We start from the raw sequence: 13,892 nt of genomic DNA on the forward strand, positions 1-13,892 counted from the left end.
CTTTCTGAAATGCCTCGGCTGCTTCTGAGGGAGCTGACATGCCACTGCAGCAGCAAAAGAGCTCTGGATTCAATGGGGTCCGGCAAAAAGCGTGCCTGGCATTTGCCTTGTGTGTTGCTCTGTCCAGTGGCCAGTGCCTTGGTTTGCCACCTCATCCCTGCTCTCTGCCACTGGGGCCGGGAGGGGCGGGCCCGGGGCTGTGGGGCTGTGCCGGCCCCGCTTCCCGGGCCGCAGCTCCAGCTGCCGCCGCTGCCTGGGAGCGGCCCCGCTCCGGCGCGAGGGCCGAGGCGCCGGTGTCGGGCCCCATTGGCCGCTGTCGTGTCGCCGCAGGAGAGCTCCCCGCCGTGTCCCGGCTGCAGAGAGCGGCTGCCGGGGCGGTTCGCCTGGGAGTCTGAAGCGAGCATGGCCCAGGCAGCGGAGCCGAGAAATAGAGACCGAAGAGACAGGGGCAGGAAGCAGAATGGAGAGACAAGGGGAGCAAAAGAGGGCCAGGGAACGGGGCTGGAGCTGCGGGAAGGGGCAGCAGGGACAGAGGAAGAGACGCAGAATGAGCAGGAGGGAGCAGGAGAGAGCGAACGCTGGGCTGGGGCGGGATGGAGACTGTTGAAGAAGCTTTGCAGGGACAACAAAATAGAGAGCGAGTGGCAAAGAACAGGGCTATAGCGGGCAAGCAAGGGACTGGCAATTGGCTAGAGCAACACACAAGGAGAAGCCCAGGGGCAGTTTTTGTATGCACTCCAGTAAACCCCGAGGTGTTTTCCTGCTGCAGTGGTCGCTGCCAGCCAGCGGCAGCAGCTGGGGCTGAGGCCCGGCAAGCGGGGCCGGCACAGCCCCGCAGCCCCGTGCCCGCCCCTCAGGGCCCCGTGCACAATGGCGGCAGCAGGGGACGAGGAGGCCGCGGGCTGCGGGCAGCGCTGCCGCCCCGCCGGGCCACACGCCGCGGGCGGCTTCAGCAGCAGCACAGGAGCTCTGGGGACACTGGTGCCGCAGCTGGTGACGGGCCGCCGAGCAGCACAGTGGCGCGGAGGGCGGTAAGGGAGAGCCTGGGCATGTGGCCCCTTAAGGAAAAAAGGAGGGCCGTGTTCATCGGTGCCTCCCCTGGGGCAGGAATGGAGGGCCCGAGATGGCGCTCAGAGCCAAGGCCGAGGCAGCTGGGCAGCCTGCCTGGGTCCTACGTAGGAAGGAGATGTCACCAAGACACCCTCCAGCCTGCTCTGGCCCTCTGCTCATTATGGGCTGCGGCCTTCACGGTGGGCAGTGATGTGTGCTTGATTCCAGAGGATGCCATGGGCCGAGTTTCTGCAGCTTGTCAGCTGCATAGGACTCTTACGAGCCTTGGAGAGAGACCCGAGGGGTGGAAATCTGTCAGTGCCTCTTTGCTTGCAGCTGGAAACACCTGGGGCTTAAGTGGTGCTTCAGGGACAACCGTACCAAAGGTGCTCTAGAAGGCTGTCCAAGAGCTTCTGAGCGTAGGTTGCCTGGCACACATAAGTCATGCACATTTATTTGCCAGAAGAGCTGCTCGGCTAAAAGGCCAGCAGTGTTACCTGATATCTGCAGCAACCAAGACATTTGTGTGTGTCCCATGGCGGTGCCTGATGGTGTCCGAGGACAAGGCAGAGGGAGCTCAGGGGCTCTGGATGACTGCTTGAGGGATCTGGGGCGCATGTGGTATTTTCTTCCCCCACGTGCAGTGAGCCAGACCCAGGAAGGCTCTAGAGGTGAATAGGCGGCAGCCCGGTGTTCCCAGCAACAGTGTGGGAGTTTGACCGTGGGTTACTCTACAGGACAGCAGGCCTGATGGTGGCACATGGGCTACATCTGCCTGAAAGGGAAAAAGGCTCTTGGCTCCAGAGTTAGCAGGGCTCCTTGAGAGAGCTTTAAGTAGCATTGGAAGTGGAAAAGGGAGTAAACCAGGCTGACGGGGGAGATGCGTCAGCACTGCACAGCCATGTTTGGGTGACAGTGGAGGATGGAAGCAGTGCTGCCATCAAAGGTCATGAAAGTGTAGCAGAAGTCATGGGAAAAGCAGGTTTTTGCCACAATTCTTTCAGACAAAAATACTACCAAAGAAACACTCTTGAATTTGGCTTTTTACAGCAGCCTTCATCCAGGTCTTCTTCTAGGGAATTTCTGAGGAATAAGACATGAGTGCCTCTGCATTCCCATGCACAATGCTGCCTCCAAAATACTCCAGCCCTTCTCCATTTGGCTCCTTCCATTCCTGTGCAGAAGAAGGAAATTCAGTAGAGGGGAGGTGCAGGAATTCACAGGCAACGTGGGCGTACATTGGGGCCTTCACAGCCATCACTTTGTTCTGAGGTCACAGAGCTCTGTTTGATGTCAGGTTCCAGAGCCCCACTGTGCTCTTCAGTGCTCGCTCTGGGCAACACTGCAGCAGCAGCAGCAGCAGCAGCAGAGTGTTGCTAGCAGGGGGGATCATGGTCCTGAGCCGCTACCTCCTGCTGCTCTTTCTCGTGGCCCTGCCAGCCCAGAATGCCCAGAGTGCTCCAGCAGCTGGGCAGGGAGCAGGTAGGCAGGCAGGGGCCAGCACACAGCCCTGGCTGGCAGCAGCGGGGCCGGGAGCAGGGATGGCTGAGCCAGGAAGGCAGCACGGGGCAGGCAGAGGGGCAGAGGCTCCAGGGGAGGTGTGAGGGGCTGCAGCTGCTTTAGGGTGCAGCATGGAGAGAGCTTCCTAAGGAGCAAGGATGTGGGGAGGGTCGGGTCAGGCCCGGAAGCTCAGCACCAGTTCTCCATCACTCAGCAGTGGCTGTCCGTCCCTCCGCTCTGGGTGTCCAGCCTTCTGGCCCGGCTCCAGGGCTGACCCGCACACAGATCATGTGGGCACGCCACGGCTTTTCCCTTCATGTGGGAGCTGCCAGCTCAGTGTCCCAAGGGCAGCCAGACCCCCCTGCAGCTGTGAGGATGCAGACCTGCTTGAGCGTGCCCTAGCAGTGCCTTCCACATCCAGGCCTTGAGGTGTGCCCATCAGGGCAGTGCACGTGATGGTAACTTCTTGTGGGTGTTTGGTTGTAGTTGTGGACACAGAGAGTGCTCTTTCAGGCCCTGAGCGAGGGGCAGATACCGTGCTGACTCCGAGCTGGTACCTCAAGCGTGAGTAGTCAGTCTGTCCTGCCTTCACAAAAAGGAGCGCCCCTTTTCCCTGTTTTATTCACGAGAAAAATACCGTCATAGGTTAACGTGCTTTTGTAAATCTAACAATAGGGATGAACGATGACAAGGTTCCTGAAGAGTTCCCTGAAGGATTGCCGGATGTTCCAGAGGAGCTCCTGGCAGCCTTGCATGAAGCCCCATCTGGTTAGTATATCCCACTCTGTTAACCCTGGCAGCCGGGAAGCTGAGCTTTTGCTTCCTGTAGGCATGTGCTGTATCCTGGACAGGCAGAAGCACTCAGTCAGAGTCCTGCTGCAGGCCCACTCCATTTCACAGCTCCTGCAGGGAGCCCTAGAGATGGTCCAGCACAGCCTCCGCTCGCAGCTGTTCTTCCAGATGACTGCCAGGGGCTTCTCCAGCTGCTGCTGCAGTTGCAGCATTCCTGGCCAGGGCTGCTCTGTGCAGACATTGGCATCCAGATGTTGGGCAAAGGCCAGTGCTGAATTTGGGTTCGCCACACGCTCAGCACAGCATGGAGGCAGCAATGACATCAGAGCAAGCCTTGGCTGCCCCTTGCGAAGCTCAGGCTCAGGGACGGGTTGAAGCTGGAGTCCAAGGGTGAGGGGGAACCTGAAGGTACTCCTTCTGTGGGTCATTTGGTTAAGTCTTGGCTGGTTTGGGTCTGCACTTCTTGTTGCACTGCAGAAAATCCAGCTGTCGATTCCTTCTGTCTTGGGGGGGACAGCGGCCTCGTCAACGCCGCTTGCCGGAATGCCCAGGCCATGGTACCGTGCTTGTGCTGAGGGGCAGTGGCTTCTGCTTAATGTGTGCAATGTTTTGTTTTTCTGAAGAGACAGATTCTGAGACTGTGCCGGAGACCTTAGCTGTGGAAGAAAGTGACAGTGTGCCAGGCTCACATGAAAAAAGAGAACCAACAGAGGACACCAGGACACTTGCTGAGCCTGAGGAATATTCAGGTGAGTGCTTGCTAGATGCTGTCTTGGGCAAAGAGCAGCATTTCTGCTGTATCCCTGCAGTGCTCTCCATGGGTGAATTGCAGGTGCCCAGCACGCAGCCCGGGCCTGCAGCCCGGAGGAGTAGATGGGGCAGTGCTGCTCCCTGGCACACACTGGGCTCTTGTGCATGAGAGCTTGATGGGATCCCTCTTGGTCCCTGATGCTAAGACACCAGAGCCAGAGGAAGCCATCTCTGAAGACAACATCAGATGTCAGTTCTGATCCACTAGCAGTGCCAGTCCTTGGGCAGCTGAAGCACACTGTGGGGTTATGCCTAGTGCAGAGCACAAACGCTGACTCTTGCATTGTCTCTTCTCCTGCCAGGGTCATCCGGTGGGCAAAAAGCCCAGACTGCTGGACACTGTGACCCGAGCAAGTACTACATCCTAGTAGGGACAGTAGCAGCCTCAGCTTTGCTTCTGCTTGGGGCAGTGTCTGGCTATCTAGTCATGCATCAGCTGCTGAAGAGAGACAGGTGAGTTATTAATTGCTGCCATTGGCAAGGAAGTCTTTGCAGCATGCAGGAGCGCCCAGGCGGCTCCTAGCAGGGCTCTGAGGAAACTGTGCTCCAAATTCCTATCTGTGAGGAGTCTTCTTGGAAATCTGTTTCTACAGGAGGAGCCAGGAGGACAAAGAGGCAACAGGACAGGACTGGGACTCTTCCTGGGAAAGCTGTGGTCAGCCTAGAGGTGAACCACAGTCAGGAGAAGGAGCAGGAAGCAGCGAGAGAGCCCAAGGCAACGGGTTCAGGGACAGCTGCCGCCTGTTTCCTGAGCTCTTTGCAGCAGAGCTCGCCCAGCTGCACAAGAACATGAGCGCAGACCCGTCACCTCTGCCCACCTGCTCCTTCTGTGCTCTGGCTGACAACACCTCTTCACGGGACCACTGGATTTCCCTGGAGTCACCTCAGCCCACAGCATCCTCTTGGCCCTCCTACCAATACCTGCAGGACTACTATCTGTTAGAGGATGAAGATTAGTGATAGTGATAGATGGTTAGTGATAGTGATAGCCATAAATAGTGATAGTGGTAGTGATTCTTTTAGTGATAGTGATAGGGACACTTGATATTAGAGGGTGGTGGTTGTTTTAATGATAGTGATAGTTAATATTAGAGGATAGTGATGGTTTTAATGATAGCGTTAGTTAATATTAGGGGATAGTGATTGTTTCAATGATAGCGTTACTTGATATTAGAGGAGGGTGATTGTATTAGTGATAGTGATAGTCATAGATAGTGATAGTGGTAGTGATTCTTTTAGTGATAGTGATAGGGATACTTGATATTAGAGGGTGGTGGTTGTTTTAATGATAGTGATAGTTAATATTAGAGGATAGTGATTGTTTTAATGATAGCGTTATTTGATATTAGAGGACAATGATTGTATTAGCGATAGTGATAGTTAATATTGGAGGATGGTGATTGTTTTTGTGATAGTGGTACATTTAGTGATAGTGATACTTGGTATTAGCAGACAATTATTGTTTTCTTGATCTTGATAAATAAATATTTTTCCAAAAGCAGTAAGTTCTTGCCTGGTGTGGCTGTTTCTGTTGGGGTAGAATGCACAGAGCTGGGAGCAGGGCTGGGGCTGTGACAGGAGCTCTGAGAAACTTGCACTGCAGTGCAGGAGCTGCTTGTGCCACCTCAGCCTGCTTTCCCAGCAGTGGCCGTTCACAAAGCTTTCCTGCACCAGCACGGGGACACGCTGGCTAGCAGTGACATGCAGAAACTTCTCTGGGAGCTCATTTGGGATGCTGCCCTGAATCAGGAAGGTCTGGGCAGAGAGGGAAAGATGTTCTGCGAGGGATGGCTGTCCAGCAGTGAGCACATCAAGAGACCCGAGGTGGTGACTTAGGTCGTGGCAGTCCCTCCCTGAAGAGCTTCAAGAGAGGAGCATCAAGGAGCAGAAAGCTGGAGCCGGGCTGTGTGAGAGGGGAAGGAATGTCCTATCAATCACAGGAGCCTTCTTAAAAATTAGATGGATAACAGCGACTATAATTATAATAAAAATTACAGTCTTGTCGCACGCAGTATGGGAAAAAAGCCCAGAGCTGGGATAGAACAGAGAACTTTTGTGGAGGATTTTGTGAACAGCTAGCTAGTTGACAAAGGTCACACTGATATAATACCGTTAGTTAAGCAAGAAGGAGATGAGGATAGGAGTCAGCGGACAGTGTCCAAACCTGGCAAGGGCACTGAGCCCTTGGTGCAACATCAGGATGGGGGAGAGGATGGTTAGTTAGAAATATGAAGAAAAGATGTGGACAGCTGCAACATAGTAGCCACAAGAATGCTAAGGTAGGTGTAGTTAGCTGATAAGTAACTAACCAATAATGAGCTCACCTTTTGCAATATGTATTGGCCTCATTAACACCAATATAAATGTATGTGCCTACCAATAAAGTTTTGAGATTTGCTGATCACTCATATTGAGTGCCGCATTTCTTCCGCCGATTACCACAAACTTTGATGTGATCTTTTGCTTGAGCGAGTGTGGCAGATGCAGGCTCATTTATTCCTGTTTTTGGACTTGACTTAACTTTTAGTTCAGGGAGATTAAGACTCAGGCAATATAGATGGGGGTATTTCCTGCTGGATTTCTCAAGTGATGGAATGTAGGAAGGCCTTCCAGGTGGAAAGAAGTGACGGAGTGCCTGTCTCAGATGAAGAAAGCGAGGCACTGCAAGAAACCAGCATGCCAGGGAACTGCTGTCCTGGGCTCACGAGTCCGACTGACGGTGGTCCTGCAGGCCTTTGCCCATGCCTGCTCCAGCTGGGCCATCTGCAGCCAAAGCTGGAGGTGTGAGTGCAGCAAAGCTGCTGTCCAAGGAACGCAGCACAGCTGCTGTTGAGGCTGACTGTTGCCTGCAGTGTGTGGGGAGGATATTGCCGGCAGCAATTGCCCGAGAGATGCTTGAAGGCATCTCTGGACAGTGGGCTTTTGGGGGGGTCCTTCTACTTCTTGCTCGGGCGGTAAAGACTGTCCCAAGACAATGCTCTTCCCTTTGAAGTGATGAAGAGGAACCACTGAGCTCCTCACCCTTGTTCCTCTCCTCTGCTCTCCACAGCAGCTCCAGCTGCGCCTCTGCGCTGTCTCTCATGGGCCTCTCTGAGATAGCAGCAGCTCTGAGATAGCCACCTCCTGAGAGGGCAGCCCAAGGCTCTGTTCAGAAGAGAGCTGTGCCTCAAGCCTTGAAGCAAGCCTCACAAACTCTTCTCATATAGACACCCACACTTGCAGCCTTCCAGATGCACAACTGAGAGCTGTGGGACATATGCACGCTCATGCCCTGCAGTGCCCTTTCTGAAATGCCTCGGCTGCTTCTGAGGGAGCTGACATGCCACTGCAGCAGCAAAAGAGCTCTGGATTCAATGGGGTCCGGCAAAAAGCGTGCCTGGCATTTGCCTTGTGTGTTGCTCTGTCCAGTGGCCAGTGCCTTGGTTTGCCACCTCATCCCTGCTCTCTGCCACTGGGGCCGGGAGGGGCGGGCCCGGGGCTGTGGGGCTGTGCCGGCCCCGCTTCCCGGGCCGCAGCTCCAGCTGCCGCCGCTGCCTGGGAGCGGCCCCGCTCCGGCGCGAGGGCCGAGGCGCCGGTGTCGGGCCCCATTGGCCGCTGTCGTGTCGCCGCAGGAGAGCTCCCCGCCGTGTCCCGGCTGCAGAGAGCGGCTGCCGGGGCGGTTCGCCTGGGAGTCTGAAGCGAGCATGGCCCAGGCAGCGGAGCCGAGAAATAGAGACCGAAGAGACAGGGGCAGGAAGCAGAATGGAGAGACAAGGGGAGCAAAAGAGGGCCAGGGAACGGGGCTGGAGCTGCGGGAAGGGGCAGCAGGGACAGAGGAAGAGACGCAGAATGAGCAGGAGGGAGCAGGAGAGAGCGAACGCTGGGCTGGGGCGGGATGGAGACTGTTGAAGAAGCTTTGCAGGGACAACAAAATAGAGAGCGAGTGGCAAAGAACAGGGCTATAGCGGGCAAGCAAGGGACTGGCAATTGGCTAGAGCAACACACAAGGAGAAGCCCAGGGGCAGTTTTTGTATGCACTCCAGTAAACCCCGAGGTGTTTTCCTGCTGCAGTGGTCGCTGCCAGCCAGCGGCAGCAGCTGGGGCTGAGGCCCGGCAAGCGGGGCCGGCACAGCCCCGCAGCCCCGTGCCCGCCCCTCAGGGCCCCGTGCACAATGGCGGCAGCAGGGGACGAGGAGGCCGCGGGCTGCGGGCAGCGCTGCCGCCCCGCCGGGCCACACGCCGCGGGCGGCTTCAGCAGCAGCACAGGAGCTCTGGGGACACTGGTGCCGCAGCTGGTGACGGGCCGCCGAGCAGCACAGTGGCGCGGAGGGCGGTAAGGGAGAGCCTGGGCATGTGGCCCCTTAAGGAAAAAAGGAGGGCCGTGTTCATCGGTGCCTCCCCTGGGGCAGGAATGGAGGGCCCGAGATGGCGCTCAGAGCCAAGGCCGAGGCAGCTGGGCAGCCTGCCTGGGTCCTACGTAGGAAGGAGATGTCACCAAGACACCCTCCAGCCTGCTCTGGCCCTCTGCTCATTATGGGCTGCGGCCTTCACGGTGGGCAGTGATGTGTGCTTGATTCCAGAGGATGCCATGGGCCGAGTTTCTGCAGCTTGTCAGCTGCATAGGACTCTTACGAGCCTTGGAGAGAGACCCGAGGGGTGGAAATCTGTCAGTGCCTCTTTGCTTGCAGCTGGAAACACCTGGGGCTTAAGTGGTGCTTCAGGGACAACCGTACCAAAGGTGCTCTAGAAGGCTGTCCAAGAGCTTCTGAGCGTAGGTTGCCTGGCACACATAAGTCATGCACATTTATTTGCCAGAAGAGCTGCTCGGCTAAAAGGCCAGCAGTGTTACCTGATATCTGCAGCAACCAAGACATTTGTGTGTGTCCCATGGCGGTGCCTGATGGTGTCCGAGGACAAGGCAGAGGGAGCTCAGGGGCTCTGGATGACTGCTTGAGGGATCTGGGGCGCATGTGGTATTTTCTTCCCCCACGTGCAGTGAGCCAGACCCAGGAAGGCTCTAGAGGTGAATAGGCGGCAGCCCGGTGTTCCCAGCAACAGTGTGGGAGTTTGACCGTGGGTTACTCTACAGGACAGCAGGCCTGATGGTGGCACATGGGCTACATCTGCCTGAAAGGGAAAAAGGCTCTTGGCTCCAGAGTTAGCAGGGCTCCTTGAGAGAGCTTTAAGTAGCATTGGAAGTGGAAAAGGGAGTAAACCAGGCTGACGGGGGAGATGCGTCAGCACTGCACAGCCATGTTTGGGTGACAGTGGAGGATGGAAGCAGTGCTGCCATCAAAGGTCATGAAAGTGTAGCAGAAGTCATGGGAAAAGCAGGTTTTTGCCACAATTCTTTCAGACAAAAATACTACCAAAGAAACACTCTTGAATTTGGCTTTTTACAGCAGCCTTCATCCAGGTCTTCTTCTAGGGAATTTCTGAGGAATAAGACATGAGTGCCTCTGCATTCCCATGCACAATGCTGCCTCCAAAATACTCCAGCCCTTCTCCATTTGGCTCCTTCCATTCCTGTGCAGAAGAAGGAAATTCAGTAGAGGGGAGGTGCAGGAATTCACAGGCAACGTGGGCGTACATTGGGGCCTTCACAGCCATCACTTTGTTCTGAGGTCACAGAGCTCTGTTTGATGTCAGGTTCCAGAGCCCCACTGTGCTCTTCAGTGCTCGCTCTGGGCAACACTGCAGCAGCAGCAGCAGCAGCAGCAGAGTGTTGCTAGCAGGGGGGATCATGGTCCTGAGCCGCTACCTCCTGCTGCTCTTTCTCGTGGCCCTGCCAGCCCAGAATGCCCAGAGTGCTCCAGCAGCTGGGCAGGGAGCAGGTAGGCAGGCAGGGGCCAGCACACAGCCCTGGCTGGCAGCAGCGGGGCCGGGAGCAGGGATGGCTGAGCCAGGAAGGCAGCACGGGGCAGGCAGAGGGGCAGAGGCTCCAGGGGAGGTGTGAGGGGCTGCAGCTGCTTTAGGGTGCAGCATGGAGAGAGCTTCCTAAGGAGCAAGGATGTGGGGAGGGTCGGGTCAGGCCCGGAAGCTCAGCACCAGTTCTCCATCACTCAGCAGTGGCTGTCCGTCCCTCCGCTCTGGGTGTCCAGCCTTCTGGCCCGGCTCCAGGGCTGACCCGCACACAGATCATGTGGGCACGCCACGGCTTTTCCCTTCATGTGGGAGCTGCCAGCTCAGTGTCCCAAGGGCAGCCAGACCCCCCTGCAGCTGTGAGGATGCAGACCTGCTTGAGCGTGCCCTAGCAGTGCCTTCCACATCCAGGCCTTGAGGTGTGCCCATCAGGGCAGTGCACGTGATGGTAACTTCTTGTGGGTGTTTGGTTGTAGTTGTGGACACAGAGAGTGCTCTTTCAGGCCCTGAGCGAGGGGCAGATACCGTGCTGACTCCGAGCTGGTACCTCAAGCGTGAGTAGTCAGTCTGTCCTGCCTTCACAAAAAGGAGCGCCCCTTTTCCCTGTTTTATTCACGAGAAAAATACCGTCATAGGTTAACGTGCTTTTGTAAATCTAACAATAGGGATGAACGATGACAAGGTTCCTGAAGAGTTCCCTGAAGGATTGCCGGATGTTCCAGAGGAGCTCCTGGCAGCCTTGCATGAAGCCCCATCTGGTTAGTATATCCCACTCTGTTAACCCTGGCAGCCGGGAAGCTGAGCTTTTGCTTCCTGTAGGCATGTGCTGTATCCTGGACAGGCAGAAGCACTCAGTCAGAGTCCTGCTGCAGGCCCACTCCATTTCACAGCTCCTGCAGGGAGCCCTAGAGATGGTCCAGCACAGCCTCCGCTCGCAGCTGTTCTTCCAGATGACTGCCAGGGGCTTCTCCAGCTGCTGCTGCAGTTGCAGCATTCCTGGCCAGGGCTGCTCTGTGCAGACATTGGCATCCAGATGTTGGGCAAAGGCCAGTGCTGAATTTGGGTTCGCCACACGCTCAGCACAGCATGGAGGCAGCAATGACATCAGAGCAAGCCTTGGCTGCCCCTTGCGAAGCTCAGGCTCAGGGACGGGTTGAAGCTGGAGTCCAAGGGTGAGGGGGAACCTGAAGGTACTCCTTCTGTGGGTCATTTGGTTAAGTCTTGGCTGGTTTGGGTCTGCACTTCTTGTTGCACTGCAGAAAATCCAGCTGTCGATTCCTTCTGTCTTGGGGGGGACAGCGGCCTCGTCAACGCCGCTTGCCGGAATGCCCAGGCCATGGTACCGTGCTTGTGCTGAGGGGCAGTGGCTTCTGCTTAATGTGTGCAATGTTTTGTTTTTCTGAAGAGACAGATTCTGAGACTGTGCCGGAGACCTTAGCTGTGGAAGAAAGTGACAGTGTGCCAGGCTCACATGAAAAAAGAGAACCAACAGAGGACACCAGGACACTTGCTGAGCCTGAGGAATATTCAGGTGAGTGCTTGCTAGATGCTGTCTTGGGCAAAGAGCAGCATTTCTGCTGTATCCCTGCAGTGCTCTCCATGGGTGAATTGCAGGTGCCCAGCACGCAGCCCGGGCCTGCAGCCCGGAGGAGTAGATGGGGCAGTGCTGCTCCCTGGCACACACTGGGCTCTTGTGCATGAGAGCTTGATGGGATCCCTCTTGGTCCCTGATGCTAAGACACCAGAGCCAGAGGAAGCCATCTCTGAAGACAACATCAGATGTCAGTTCTGATCCACTAGCAGTGCCAGTCCTTGGGCAGCTGAAGCACACTGTGGGGTTATGCCTAGTGCAGAGCACAAACGCTGACTCTTGCATTGTCTCTTCTCCTGCCAGGGTCATCCGGTGGGCAAAAAGCCCAGACTGCTGGACACTGTGACCCGAGCAAGTACTACATCCTAGTAGGGACAGTAGCAGCCTCAGCTTTGCTTCTGCTTGGGGCAGTGTCTGGCTATCTAGTCATGCATCAGCTGCTGAAGAGAGACAGGTGAGTTATTAATTGCTGCCATTGGCAAGGAAGTCTTTGCAGCATGCAGGAGCGCCCAGGCGGCTCCTAGCAGGGCTCTGAGGAAACTGTGCTCCAAATTCCTATCTGTGAGGAGTCTTCTTGGAAATCTGTTTCTACAGGAGGAGCCAGGAGGACAAAGAGGCAACAGGACAGGACTGGGACTCTTCCTGGGAAAGCTGTGGTCAGCCTAGAGGTGAACCACAGTCAGGAGAAGGAGCAGGAAGCAGCGAGAGAGCCCAAGGCAACGGGTTCAGGGACAGCTGCCGCCTGTTTCCTGAGCTCTTTGCAGCAGAGCTCGCCCAGCTGCACAAGAACATGAGCGCAGACCCGTCACCTCTGCCCACCTGCTCCTTCTGTGCTCTGGCTGACAACACCTCTTCACGGGACCACTGGATTTCCCTGGAGTCACCTCAGCCCACAGCATCCTCTTGGCCCTCCTACCAATACCTGCAGGACTACTATCTGTTAGAGGATGAAGATTAGTGATAGTGATAGATGGTTAGTGATAGTGATAGCCATAAATAGTGATAGTGGTAGTGATTCTTTTAGTGATAGTGATAGGGACACTTGATATTAGAGGGTGGTGGTTGTTTTAATGATAGTGATAGTTAATATTAGAGGATAGTGATGGTTTTAATGATAGCGTTAGTTAATATTAGGGGATAGTGATTGTTTCAATGATAGCGTTACTTGATATTAGAGGAGGGTGATTGTATTAGTGATAGTGATAGTCATAGATAGTGATAATGGTAGTGATTCTTTTAGTGATAGTGATAGGGATACTTGATATTAGAGGGTGGTGGTTGTTTTAATGATAGTGATAGTTAATATTAGAGGATAGTGATTGTTTTAATGATAGCGTTATTTGATATTAGAGGACAATGATTGTATTAGCGATAGTGATAGTTAATATTGGAGGATGGTGATTGTTTTTGTGATAGTGGTACATTTAGTGATAGTGATACTTGGTATTAGCAGACAATTATTGTTTTCTTGATCTTGATAAATAAATATTTTTCCAAAAGCAGTAAGTTCTTGCCTGGTGTGGCTGTTTCTGTTGGGGTAGAATGCACAGAGCTGGGAGCAGGGCTGGGGCTGTGACAGGAGCTCTGAGAAACTTGCACTGCAGTGCAGGAGCTGCTTGTGCCACCTCAGCCTGCTTTCCCAGCAGTGGCCGTTCACAAAGCTTTCCTGCACCAGCACGGGGACACGCTGGCTAGCAGTGACATGCAGAAACTTCTCTGGGAGCTCATTTGGGATGCTGCCCTGAATCAGGAAGGTCTGGGCAGAGAGGGAAAGATGTTCTGCGAGGGATGGCTGTCCAGCAGTGAGCACATCAAGAGACCCAAGGTGGTGACTTAGGTCGTGGCAGTCCCTCCCCGAAGAGCTTCAAGAGAGGAGCATCAAGGAGCAGAAAGCTGGAGCCGGGCTGTGTGAGAGGGGAAGGAATGTCCTATCAATCACAGGAGCCTTCTTAAAAATTAGATGGATAACAGCGACTATAATTATAATAAAAATTACAGTCTTGTTTCACGCAGTATGGGAAAAAAGCCCAGAGCTGGAATAGAACAGAGAACTTTTGTGGAGGATTTTGTGAACAGCTAGCTAGTTGACAAAGGTCACACTGATATAATACCGTTAGTTAAGCAAGAAGGAGATGAGGATAGGAGTCAGCGGACAGTGTCCAAACCTGGCAAGGGCACTGAGCCCTTGGTGCCACATCAGGATGGGGGAGAGGATGGTTAGTTAGAAATATGAAGAAAAGATGTGGACAGCTGCAACATAGTAGCCACAAGAATGCTAAGGTAGGTGTAGTTAGCTGATAAGTAACTA

General features: G+C 54.8%; 2 protein-coding genes across 2 annotated transcripts; both read left to right on the top strand.

Moving 5' to 3' along the window:
• Positions 1-2,875: 2,875 nt before the first annotated feature.
• On the top strand, positions 2,876-5,657 carry LOC135307243 (uncharacterized). Its single transcript, XM_064431825.1, has 5 exons — positions 2,876-3,114; positions 3,226-3,318; positions 3,966-4,091; positions 4,455-4,605; positions 4,746-5,657. The coding sequence occupies exons 1-5, from the start codon at positions 3,006-3,008 to the stop codon at positions 5,107-5,109; spliced, it is 843 nt and encodes a 280-aa protein (XP_064287895.1). The 5' UTR covers positions 2,876-3,005; the 3' UTR covers positions 5,110-5,657.
• A 4,651-nt stretch (positions 5,658-10,308) lies between these two features.
• On the top strand, positions 10,309-13,112 carry LOC135307244 (uncharacterized). The gene is made up of 5 exons (XM_064431826.1): positions 10,309-10,547; positions 10,659-10,751; positions 11,399-11,524; positions 11,888-12,038; positions 12,179-13,112. The coding sequence occupies exons 1-5, from the start codon at positions 10,439-10,441 to the stop codon at positions 12,540-12,542; spliced, it is 843 nt and encodes a 280-aa protein (XP_064287896.1). The 5' UTR covers positions 10,309-10,438; the 3' UTR covers positions 12,543-13,112.
• Positions 13,113-13,892: the final 780 nt, after the last annotated feature.

Source organism: Passer domesticus, chromosome 9 (assembly GCF_036417665.1).
Source record: "Passer domesticus isolate bPasDom1 chromosome 9, bPasDom1.hap1, whole genome shotgun sequence".
Lineage (NCBI taxonomy): Eukaryota > Metazoa > Chordata > Aves > Passeriformes > Passeridae > Passer > Passer domesticus.

Excerpts from the sequence above, each read along its gene's own strand:
- LOC135307243 (XM_064431825.1), top strand. The coding sequence starts at position 3,006 with ATGGTAACTTCTTGTGGGTGTTTGGTTGTAGTTGTGGACACAGAGAGT. Across the intron at positions 3,115-3,225 it reads TCCGAGCTGGTACCTCAAGC|GGATGAACGATGACAAGGTT; the intron begins GTGAGTAGTCAG and ends ATCTAACAATAG. Across the intron at positions 3,319-3,965 it reads CTTGCATGAAGCCCCATCTG|AGACAGATTCTGAGACTGTG; the intron begins GTTAGTATATCC and ends GTTTTTCTGAAG.
- LOC135307244 (XM_064431826.1), top strand. The coding sequence starts at position 10,439 with ATGGTAACTTCTTGTGGGTGTTTGGTTGTAGTTGTGGACACAGAGAGT. Across the intron at positions 10,752-11,398 it reads CTTGCATGAAGCCCCATCTG|AGACAGATTCTGAGACTGTG; the intron begins GTTAGTATATCC and ends GTTTTTCTGAAG. Across the intron at positions 12,039-12,178 it reads CAGCTGCTGAAGAGAGACAG|GAGGAGCCAGGAGGACAAAG; the intron begins GTGAGTTATTAA and ends CTGTTTCTACAG.